This window comes from Haliaeetus albicilla, chromosome 7 (assembly GCF_947461875.1).
Source record: "Haliaeetus albicilla chromosome 7, bHalAlb1.1, whole genome shotgun sequence".
Lineage (NCBI taxonomy): Eukaryota > Metazoa > Chordata > Aves > Accipitriformes > Accipitridae > Haliaeetus > Haliaeetus albicilla.
In genome coordinates this window covers 26,723,012-26,735,550 of record NC_091489.1, presented here as the reverse complement: position 1 = coordinate 26,735,550, position 12,539 = coordinate 26,723,012, and the positions used below count along the sequence as shown (strand labels likewise).

Genomic DNA, 12,539 nt, shown 5'->3' with positions numbered 1-12,539 from the left:
TGTGTTTTGTTTCCAGTGTCACAATCATAATTAAATATGTTTACATTGTACAGATGAAGATATTGGGATCCACCAGTACTATGACAAGAAAGAGCCAGGTAAAGTATAAATAACCATAACTAAAACTGAACAAAACTTCCAAACATTCAATCTTTGACACCGGCTGCTTGCTCTGAAAAGTGCAACTTTGAATTTCTTCTTAATACATGCCCCTGTATTTCTGTAGAGCAAGGAAGCACAGAGAGTCTCTCTCCCGAGTCTCGTCAGCACATTTGAAAACTTTTTATTCCACAGAAGAAAAAAATTGGAAAGATATTTACGTAAAAGCAGCCTGTATGCCGCTGGAAACCTCAGTGGGATTTCATACTCTGAATTCCTACACGTGGATATCCTCCCCAGCCCCGTCCCCTGCCGCAGCGCACCGGCGCCGCGGTGAGGGGCGGTGGGGCCGGAGGGAGGCTCGGTGGGGCCGGAGGGAGGCTCGGTGGGGCCGGAGGCTCGGTGGGACCGGAGGCTCGGTGGGACCGGAGGCTCGGGCCGCCGCCGCCGCCGCCGCCGCCGTAGGCGGGTGTTTGCCGGAGTCCCAGCAGGGGGCAGCGCGAGCGCGCGGGAGTGCCCGCCCCGGCCTCCCGCCTCCCCGCCGGGCGTCTGAAATGGCCATTTCAGAGTGAACGATCAATTTTCTTTATCTGATTAATCCTGTTAATCCCAGAAGTTTCACGATGGGCCAAGAGGTCTGCTCGGCTAGAGTTACTTCCTCTTTGCGGCCAGGTTGGAGCGGAGGCTTGTGCGGGCATCCCGTGGGCTGAGTTCCGTGGTTAACGCGCTGCCTCCGCGCAGCCCTTGCTGACAGACTGACTCCGCTTCTCTGCTGGGCTCGGCTGCAGCTCGCGTCGCTATCTGGTGAGATCGGAGGCTCAGTAACGCCGGCCCACCTGTTGGGCTGCATAAGCCTTTCTTTCACTGCAAATTTAAGATATCTGACTGACGAGGTGAAAACATCAGGGCCGTCTTAATGTTTTGTAAATTTCTGTGCTTTATCAAACTGTATGAATCTTCTCTCTAATATTAGTACTTGCTGACAGCAGTCGTAAGGATTATCATTCATCTTTTCATCCTTTCTTGCCTTTAGCATCACAGATGAAGCACGGTTACTTAGAAGAGAAGCAAAAGCTAGCAGACTGTAAGGACGTTTTCTGAATTTCTTGTTACAGTAAAACCAAATTATTAATTTGGATTGGTGATGCCCCTGGAAAAGCATTAAAATAACCTCAGACTGCTTCCAGTGTAACTTTCTGGATATGCCATCCAGGACAGTCGGTCACAGAACTACACAGCACAAAACCATCGAAAAGTTGTAGTTACTCCTTCCTGGTATATTTGCAATCTGGCCTTTTCTGTGCCACTAAGCATGGTAGTGTGTATTGCTTCTCAAATTCATTGCCAAGAGGAATCACAAAAATAATCACAATCCAGATTTTTTCGTATGAATTTTACTTAGCAGATGAGCAATAAACATTTTCCCAATCAGCTCTTGAATTGAAATACCAACTGCCTCAAAACTGAAAATTATAACTAAAATACTTTCAGCCAAAATAAAATTCCAGGTTAATAATCAGCTGCCTTCATAGAACACTTTTAGTTTTGAAACATTTACGCTGTTCCTGCATTATCTAGTTAAAAGCAATTTCAGTTTATGCTACCACAGAGCAGTACTGTGACAGGTAAAGATTTTTATATTAGTACAACTTTTCTTTAGCTCAAGTTTTACAGCTCCTATATAGTTATTATTGCTCAGAGCATTCACTAATGAATGACAACTCTGAAAAATCTAATTGGTTTTTAGACGACTTCACAAAGTAATATATATACTGTAAGAATTGCCTTAACATTTTATCTTATCGTAATGAAAATTCATGTGGAATTGTGCGTGCGTTTGAAGGCAAAATGTGTTCCAAAAGGATAAGTTATTTTCAACACCATAAGGTGTGTTTGGAGCAGGTTGAAGCCTCGCTGGGGATGGATATAAAGGTGCACACAGCCATGTGGTAAATCTACACCCACTGTGGAGGGTTGTGTGTCAGGCAGAATCAATACAGCTCTGTAAAGGTGGGGAGGTGAGAAAGGGTTATAACTAGGGAGGAGCATAATGGATTTACATCCCTTGTGCTCTGCGTAGCATTATCTTACAGGCACTGCCTGTATGAAAAGAGAAGCAGGCCCAGATAAACCCCATTATACAGAAGCCCCAACTGTTATCTTTTATACGTGTGACATGCAAAAGGAACACAAGCTACTGCACCTTGTTGCTGTAAATACAGGGGTGGCCTAGGCACAAAGCAATGTATGGCACATTTCTTAAAGAGGAGTACTGGGTAACTTTATTCACAGCTGCTGATTTGTGTATGTAGTTTGGTATCTGTACAGGCAATTTCCCATTTTGCATATGTGGATAAATATTCCAGTATTTATGAAGGCACCCATTGAAAATGTGATCTTACATGTCTAATTAATATTATCATAACAGTTCCACCAACATTGGCTTCAGTCCAAGAAAATACAAAGAGAAGTTGTATGTTGGTGTGCTCTTTTGTTGATATATGAAATCCTTCATTTTTTCACTCTATAGCACTTCTATTGTAAGCTCCTTTTTGCAGGAAGGTTTAAACACAACTGTTAAGTCATTCAGTCTGGAAGTTGGCATACAAACTGACAGCTTGGAGCTCAAAACTTTTCATCAGGTTTCCTTTAAATAGGCTAGATTTTAAAAGACAATGTGTTCTAGTTTCTCATGGTTTTTATTGTATACTTATGAACAGAAAACTCCTCACTTTTAAATGATAAAATTTCACAAGTTATTAGGGCCTGATTCTCAGCGATGAAACAATCGAATTGCTAGCAATTCCAGAGGAAGCCTTGCCTCCTGGTTTCAGGATTAGTGTATTAGGCCAGAATTTTCAAAATAGTTTGCTGAACATTAATAAATTTGTTAAAGGACTGTAGCAGTCATGCAGTTTCTTGTTTGCTTGACTTGGCAGATTCTTCAGACCAAATTTTCAAGAACGAACCCTATAAATAACTATACTCCATAATATAAGTTATGGCGTTCACAATTACCTGTTGTTAATACCTCTATATATGCATATATTCATGCATATATATTTTGCAGACACGTTAGTGCCTGCTTTTTGAAATTAGGCAATGAAATGCTAGTTCAAAAGAATAGTATCTGTTTAGGGTTTGATAACTTGAATCTGAGTTAACATACTGAATGTGAGATGCTTTCTCATTGCAAGTGCTTAGCAGGTGGGTTAGATGCTACATCCTGAGAGCTGTGTACACAATTGCCATGGTGAAGTCATAGTCAGTGTGGATATTTCATGCTAACTGTTCATATGACAGAACCTTTCAAAAGGGTATCATTTGACAATAGAAACCAATAGAAACCATAGCCATTTCCTTTCAGTTATAGGTAAATTTTACGTTTAAGGTAACTCCTAGAAATCTTAGTTTTGTCTTTGTACAGAAAAGGAAGCTCAACTTGAAGAACTTTTTTTTTATTGTATATAAATGTATGTTTGTACACACACACGCATGCATATATATATGCACACATACTTATATAGTTGCCTATGTATACATATTTCTCTATCTTTTTTGGTTTTTACTTTTATTTGCCAGCTCGAGATTATCCTTGGATACTGAAAAACAAGCGACCAGACAAACTGCGAGATACACTCAAGGATGTAGAGGTATGTTTCAGAAAGTTTCAAGTACAGCAACATATAATCCGGTTTTCAAACCTCTTTCAACAGCTTTAATTTTCATAAAGATCCAACTCTCCCAGTGATGATAAATGTGCTTTGTCTGGTGGGCTGTTCTAAAACAGCTGCATCTTTGTGTGGCATATTTCATCTATAAACTTGAAAATCAGAAGTGTGTTAACTGATAGTGACAATGTATACTGCCAACTCCACTCTCTGTTTTCTGTTGTCCTTTAGGACTTAATGCAAAACAGTCAATGTATGCTGAGCAAATGGAAGAACAAACATATCTGTCAGGTAAAATGTTTTGACAAGCTTTTGCAATGTTCAGCCAGTGGAGCCGAACAGCCATTCAGTGATTGATGCAATAGTGTTAAAAACTTAACTAACACAGAAAATAATTGGGTTTTTTTTAATGTATGGGCTCTTATTACCTAGATTGTGTTTATTTAAATTTCTAACATGAAATAAATGCTACAAAACAAAAAAATGGTTTTTATGAACAAGAAAAATTACATTAAAGGACCCCGATTCTGTGAGATTATTATTATTATTTGGGGAAACTGAAAGCATCCTGTACTTCAAAATAGCAGGCTAAGGGAGCAGTTAAAATATATAGACAGGTGGGGAATCTATGTTATATTACATTTTTATATCTTAATTATTTACATGTCTGTCGCAAATCTTTGTACTTGTGTAATATGGGAGGGAAGCTATAATTCTAAACCAGCTAGATCGTTAATCAAGTTATGGTACAAAAGATATTGTGACATGTGGCACATGTAGCTATGTTCTCTGTCTATGTAAGTTCCACATATTGTGTACAAGAAACAGCTTGTCGCATCCTTGTTAACACAGAACAGTAGGGTAGGTGGGAGATCTGAACATGTTACATGCTCTAGCTCCTTAATCATGAGCTTGTTCTGAAAAAATATGTATTTTACAAGTTTCTGCAGTCTTCATTTTTCATGAGGAATGTGCATCATATTTGAAACTGCTTTGGCATGGGGAATACTTATAAATATTACTAATACCATTCCTAAAAAGAAATTTTTGTCTTCTAACTTCTATGTTTTTTCAGAGTCATAATTTTTTTCTTCTAATTCAAGGAGTTCCAAATGTGTGTCAGCAGGAATAATATTAAATATTTGAATGTTATACAGCTGAAATTCCAGAAATGTCTTTAAGTATAGCGAAATTTTTAAATACCTGACATGCCAAGTAGTATATAGTCTTTTTGTATCAATAATAAAGACATTATTGTCTAAGCTACATTTGCCTATCAGATCTTACAGGTAGGAAATGTATATTATTCATGTACAGATTACATAGTAAATATCTGTGAATGTTGATCTTCTATCACTGATTTAAGTATTAGTTGTATACTAATTTAAACGACTCTTTTTTTTTCTGTTATTATTGTTCTGATTAGGAAAGGAATTTGGTTAAGAAATCCTGAGTCAATTAGCCATGAGTGTATTCATCAGCTTCCCAATTTGCTGTCTCTTCATTTTTTTTCCCTGTCCATTCTCCCTCTATCATTTTCCTTCCCCTCACATCTATCTGCATCCACCTGCATTCCTTACCAATACATACTGTGGAACAGTGAACTTCTTGCCAAAATTTGATTGTCCTGCCTTTATAATTTAACACCTTTGGTTGACTATCAATTCTGTATAAAAGTTTTTTTTTTGACTAAGCATTCTCTAAGTAGTTTCAGGCTTACATAAACAAAAAGGAGACAAATACAATTTTACTTATTTCTTGTAGAAGATGGGAAAGAAAAGAGATGGATGTTTTTGTCTTAGTATATTAGGTCTGGCTCTATATTGGATTGAATCATGTAAAGGGGTAGCTTGATAAATTGAGTATTTTTTTAGAGCTTTTTAGATGGCTTGTGTAGTCAGAGCATAAGTGATAGTACTTAGCTTATGACATAGCTAGAGTTAAAGTTATAGATAAAAATCATAGCAATTTATCTCTCCTTAAATTCTGCTTTTGGTTTCTCAATCACAAAACAAAATGTTTTTTTTTATATAATAATGGCTGATAATTGAAGTCTCCAACAGGGTTTAGAATGTTCTGCCAAAACAATTCTATTATTCCACTTTCTGTCTTCCTGAAAATATAAGCTCTCCAACAAATGAAAATAAAACAGAGAAAAATGAATAATCTGGGAGAGTCTAGAACAGAAAAGCCATCTTCTATCAATTTTTATGTCAAATGGTTTGTTTTTCTTTGAGCATTTTGCAGGAATATCTGGACTCTCCCTTTTTGGTACAAATGTTCTGAAGCTTCTGGAAAAGATGTTTTACATTTAATTTTTAGTTCTAAGTAGGAGACTAATGAACTGTTTCAGCAGAAAGCGTTTATCACATAATGGTGTGATCTATGTCATAGCACTACTGTATTCACATGCTACTTTGGATGGATACCAGAGCAGCTGCTAGTGGAAAAAGAAGAGTCCACGTTTGCATTAACTTTCAAGTGTGATAGAAAGCAACATGTCAGAAAAACAGCATGGAGAGCATGTAGTGAATTACTCTGTCATAATTTTCAGTGATTTGGGATAAATCTGAGTACACTGTTTAATTATAGTATATTTTTTTTTAGCTCTTTGGGTTTTTTTTAGTAGCAATACAATGTCAAATAAATTCATTTATAGAAATTAACATTTAACTCAACAGCCATCGTGTTTTTCAACAAATGTTCTGTGTATTTGAATCTGCCGTATCTTTAGCTGAACCAGGAAGAGTTCCCTTTGTGTTGTAATAACAATGTGCTATCCAAAAACTCTGTGGCTCTTGTACCTTTAGTAAGACAGAAAACTGGAAAAAAATCTGAAAGGTGATACAATGATAACAAGACTATCATTTAAGAAAGTAGTATGATTTCCCTCTGATTTTGTGAAAAACAAGCATAGCACTGCTGCTAGTGTACCTTCTGGAACCTAAACATTGCTGTTCCTAATCCCTCACTGCTTCCTTGAGCACTTCCAGCTTCTGACTAGCCCACAGGCAAAAATTGGGGGCTATAAATTTAAGCATGCATCTGCTAAAAATGAGTGTGCTGTCATGTTAACTCTTTGTGTGTAAATGACCAATTAGACTTCATGCATATGCCTCAATGAAAAATCTAGTTAGTTTGCATGCAGATTATCTTACCCATTGTATGAAAGTATTTCTCAAAATTGGCTCTTCTATATGAGTTTGCCTAGAACTACTACAATGCTGGCCCAGCTTTCTACCTTTCTTAATGTTTCATTTTATACATCAGAATTTACCCTATTACTTTTTTTTATACAATCAGTGCATTAGAAGTTTCATCTTTACTTCCTTGTCCATTGCCAAGAAAAATCCATTGACCTTTATTTTTGCAGTCCTAAGTACACATTCTAGTACTGCTTAAAGCTTCTGAAATAGATCATGTGCCAGTTCATGTAAACATAACCTAGACTGTACAGGGATTTTTGTCAAGGAGCTTGCTCTCCTATTTAAAAGAGCTTAGTTGAGCCCTAAAGGACTTAAGGTCTTTTCTTTAGCTCTGTTCCTACTTGTTCCGATAGGATCTGAACGTACATCATTTCTGTATGGTACTTCTGAGCCCCAACTTTAATGACCTGTGATGAGTTGCTGAAACAATCCTGTAATCTTCAGTTAGCTGATGTCAAAGGAAAATAAATAGACCATAAAAGAAGGATGACAGAAAAAAAGAAGTCTTTACAATAAGATGCCACTGTATTGTTTGTAATTGAATAAACAATTTACTCCTCGGCTTTCCTTGCCAAGGAGTAATAACCTAAGGAATTAATTTTATCAATATTGTTGAGTTTACTCAACTCAGTTCTGGCTGCTTCCCTTCTTCTTGGTCTCCTTCTCTAATTCTTTGGAATGCTTTTAAGTTTTGCCACAAAACCACGAAATCAATCCTATGAAATGATGCCATTGGTTCAGGTGTAGTTTTACAATATAAGGTAGTAAAAATCAATGAGATCTAGCCGAAACATTTGATTTCCAACTTTTTTTAGTTTTACATTTGCATTACGATGTAGATTTAAACACATGCCAACACTGAATTATTTTATTGTATAAAAGCCAAGCACTACCTGTGAATCATATCTGTTGCCTGCTAATGAAAAAGATTTATATATTCTTTGCTAAATTACTTTGATTTGATTTAATTTGATTTGTGTTGCAATTTACATATGTATATGGATGGTTTTTGTGTTACCATCATTGACATACTTAGAACTGGATTCTGAATTGAGATACACAACAATATTTGCTGACATGGCTTGTTGTATCAACTACAATGCCCATAGGCAAACTGATTTAGCAAGATATGTGGTGACATACAGCAGCACGTCTGATATCAAAATCAAGACATTCTGGCTAGAATACATGAGAAGCTAGTACCCATCACCAGTTACTAAGAGGAACACTACCCTCATCAAATTCTTTTGGTTGCTTTTGATCACAACCATTAATGTGTTGTGTGGTTTTAGAGATTTAGAGCGAGAAGTACAAATGCATTGATTATTGTGAAACAGTAACGTGTAACAACAGTAACTTCATCTGTAATAAGGCATGCAACAGAGTAATTACAGTAGGGTGGCTAAGAAAGCAATCTGGAATGAAGAGGTGGGGAAAAACCCTGGGAACCTGCTTGAACAAGAAATGCTTTGCAGTTCTCCTCTCCTTTTGCATATTCCTTTGTCAGTTGGGTTCTGTAAGGGAAAACAGTTTGCAGCAATATTTTTTACAGGCATATTTTCCTTCTCTTCCAATTTTAATCAGATAGAAGCAAATCCTGGCTTTGCTCTGCAGGTATCTTTTTAGGTAGAAGGGCTGATAAGCAGCTAAGCTGCATGAATGAGAAGTCAAGGGCTAAGGCTTCCAAGGATAAAGGAATCCACTTAAGTACATGCTTAAGTTCTACTGAAGTCCGTAAGTCATGAGCCTGTACTGAAGCCCTTTGCTTAATAAAAGGTAACTCAAATACATATTGGAGCACTTTGCGGTTGGGGAAGGGAAGGCCTAAGTCTTCCCCTGAGTATCCTCTGCTCCTTCTTATGTTTTTCTTGCTCATTGGAGAACCAATTTTGGCACATAAAGTGCATAATTCCTTCTATCAAAGTCTTCACATTCAACTTCTCAGTAACACAGAAATTAAGTGGCCATCTCTTCCCAGCGTGTTGAATGGCCAAATGCCCAAACATTTTACTTGGACTATGTTCAAGTACAAAGGCTATGCCTATTCTTCCAATAGGTATGAAGTCATGCTGTCGTATTTTGTTTAGGAACACCTTGAGACTGTTAAAGCTGTAGAGATGACCCTTCTAATTTCTGTTTTTCACATTGCAGTACTTCAGTCTGAAAAATTTGTGATGTGTTTCATGATTGTGAGTTTCTTTCCCTAATTTGATATCTGTTAGATGGAATGACTTCGTGTCTTGTGTAAATAATGCCTCTTACATTTGCTTTATTCCTTAGCAATGATGGGCAATTCCCTTGAGCAGTACTTTTGGGAGTTGGATCACTGTGTATCTGTATTCAAGCCAAGTTTGCAGTCTTCCCCATTTGCTTTATATTCATTTGTGCTTATGATTGGACTGCTCCCATCCACCAAAATAGGAGCTTAACTATGCAAGCTTATGTATAACAGCACCTAAATTTTATTATCATGTAACAGTCTTTGCATAGACTACACAGTGGGAAGGAATTGAAATAGTGAAGTTTCAATTTGACCATACAAATATTTTCTCTTTTGCAGAATATTTTTGATGAAAGATAATACAGAATCATAGAATCATAGAATCATTTAGGTTGGAAAAGACCGTACGATCATTGAGTCCAACCATTAACCTAACTCTACCAAGTCCACCACTAAACCATGTCCCTAAGTGCCATATCTATGCGTCTTTTAAATACCTCCAGGGATGGTGACTCAGCCACTTCCCTGCTTTATTTAAATAACTGCTTGTATTTAATGGTAAACTTTAAGAACTATTTTTAAAAAAGCCCCCATTCTAATCCAAGGGATTTTTAAAGGGAGGTGGAAGAAATACTGACCTCACATGGCCATATAGTGTGTAAGGTCTCTGACTTACTTTTTAAATTTAGATTCTAAAATTCCTAGAGGGAAGGACTTAAACCTGTGGAGCACAGGTATCTTACCAACCATGGTAAGTTATTATAGCAAAAATTTGTTAAATTAAAATTTAAATTTTGCCCAAATATCTCAAACTTCTGTGGAAAATAATAGGAAAGAATGTTTTACTGTAAAAATAAAGGAGGAGGGAGCACAATGGGAGAAACAATAAAAGCCATGGAAATATATTATTTTTATCTACTTTCTGTCATTCTATCATGCCATACAGATAGCACAGAGAGAGATCTATGCAATATTGAAAATACATAGCATTGGTTTAGTAACTAGCTTCATAGATGTAAAGCAAAGCACACCCATTAGCACAATATTTTATATTTATATAAATGTCTTGTCATCATACACTGGAGCAGTTTTCATAGATTTCTATTCTAGCTCTGTAACAGGTGTGATTTATGCCATTATCAGGAAATGAACATATAGGCATAAAGTGAATTTACACCCTGTAACATTTAAGAGTTAAAGAATCCTAACCGTATTTGTTCCTCTCAAGCCGAGTTGGCAAGCATGTCTCTATACAGCACAGTGGATGGACATATTAGATGTCAGCAGAAAGACAAGCATGTGGCCCCATTACATAATGCAGTCATTAAAGATCATTGACCATCTACAGATCAAAACACATTTTTTCCTGTGTTTTGCCTCTCCTCTTTACCTGAATGGGTGATACATATCCCTACTCTGTCAGGTAAACTTAGAGGCTGCAAACAGACTTCTGATTCACTTAAGTTTTTCTCCCAGGTGAGCTCCAGCTTGTTCTTCTCACTCCCTGCAGGGAAAGGAAGCATGGGAACAACCTACCATTACAGTAACATCTTCTGAGGGAAGAACATAGCTCCCAAGCAAAGGTGTTGTGGAAGACACAAGTTGGAGAGTTTATTTATATGACTGCACCAGCTCTCTTGTTGGCACCTAACACTGAAGGATTTGGGGTGGTTTACTTTTCTCTGGCAGGCTGATACTCATTCAGTAATTTACAACTAATCTTTCTAAAGTATTTATGTAATTTTGATTGATCATTGCTTGCATCATAGTTTGTCAACTTCTGGGTTTCAACCCTCACTTTTTCAGTTAGGTTCTTTGGACAATTATAGCTAACCGTAGTCAAACCTTGCTGGACTTAACATTATCAAATTGGAAATAAATTGTGATTTTATCTAATCTAACTTCAACATAAGGATAAATTGAAGTTTTGAAAGATCGTAATAAAAGCTGCATGCATATAACTGTGTCTAACATTTTTACTAGAACAAAACCTTAAAGGACATCTGTCATGACAGGGAATATTGAAACATTGACTATATGTATATTTATCAAACGCATGCATGGTTAGATTTTGGCAGGATGGGAAATGATCATTTGTTCTTAAAAAAATCCATTTCACATCACAGATATTTTTTGTTTCTATTTCAGATGTCACTAGAATTTATTTTCAAACTACTGTGAAGTGACAGGAAGATAGATTGGAAAAATGTTGGTTAAAGATGTTACTCAGGGCAAGAAGGTAGTTTATTTAAATATACTTGTCCTGTTCTTTGCTGCAGAGAGCACAGAGCTATAGTAATACAGCAATATATGTATAACTGAGAGTTTTCATAGCTAAATTACTGGGAGTAGAGCATTGCACAAGAGGCAAGCTCAATTAGATCACACCATTCCTGTCCCTACTTTTTATTTACTATACAATCTAGTAGATCTCACTGCAAGAAAGTTTGCCTGGTATTTATGTACCAGTGTGTTGTTCTAAAAAGTGTATTGCAGCTGTGCTTGTCTCACAGTTCTAGCATAAAACAGATATTTTTCTGCCAAATTCTACTACAAGAGCAAGAATTTCTCTAGTAATAAGTTTTTTAAAAGCAGAGAGATTTCTTTAAAAATCTGCTGCTAGGTAGAAGTAAGAGCTGGAGTCCCAGATTTCTGGCCTTTGGTGAGCCCTCTGTACTTTTCTGCAATGGTCTTTCCACCAAGGATTCTTTTGGCAGAAAAGATTGTTCAGCAAGTCTGGGGCTAGTATAGCCTCTGCTGAACAAATAATGATTTTATTTATTTTATTTTACTGATTAGAGGGAGATGAACCTAGCTGCCAGAATGAGTCCTTCAGAACTGCTGCCATGTAGCAGGAATGAGAGCTGGTGTGAAACTTCTTTAACTTATACACTGAGGTCATCTAATCCAGGAGCTTGCAGGATCAGAGGTGGCACTGGAAGATGAATTAAAATACTCTTGTGTTTTCAGTACTGCATGAGAAGATCAAAGTCACAGTAGTGATTTTTTCACTGTTTTTACATCAAGGTTTCTTCAGAAGTCAAGTTTGGCAATGAATTAAACAATTAATATGGTCATAAATTTTTTTATAAACCCCTGACTTTGTCTTTTACCGTGTTATTAAGAAAACAATATCTCTCTAATAAAGCTTTTTGTATACTCCTGCTACTGGAGTAATTTGCAAAGTGAGGTCAACTCACAATGGAGCAGGGAATTTTATGGGTTTTATTTCCTGAATTTCTTTGCTGTAGTAGTTGCATTCAGAAAATGACTAAGTTTAGTCGTTTAATTATGCAAAAAGAAATGATTTTCATAACTCCTCCCACTGAACATTCTCTCATA

General features: G+C 36.8%; 1 protein-coding gene across 4 annotated transcripts in view; it reads left to right on the top strand.

Annotated features, from left to right (window-relative positions):
* WDPCP (WD repeat containing planar cell polarity effector) overlaps positions 1–12,539 on the top strand; it is a 159,825-nt gene that overhangs the window by 53,649 nt on the left and 93,637 nt on the right. For all 4 annotated transcript variants that reach the window (XR_011325437.1, XM_069787458.1, XM_069787456.1 and 1 more), the window contains exons 4-7: positions 54–98; positions 1,133–1,183; positions 3,682–3,752; positions 4,002–4,061. Coding sequence is in view for 3 of the 4 variants with exons in the window: in XM_069787458.1 (XP_069643559.1) it covers positions 54–98; positions 1,133–1,183; positions 3,682–3,752; positions 4,002–4,061 (227 nt within the window). In the remaining variant the exon portion in view is untranslated. The remainder of the gene's footprint in view (positions 1–53; positions 99–1,132; positions 1,184–3,681; positions 3,753–4,001; positions 4,062–12,539) is intronic.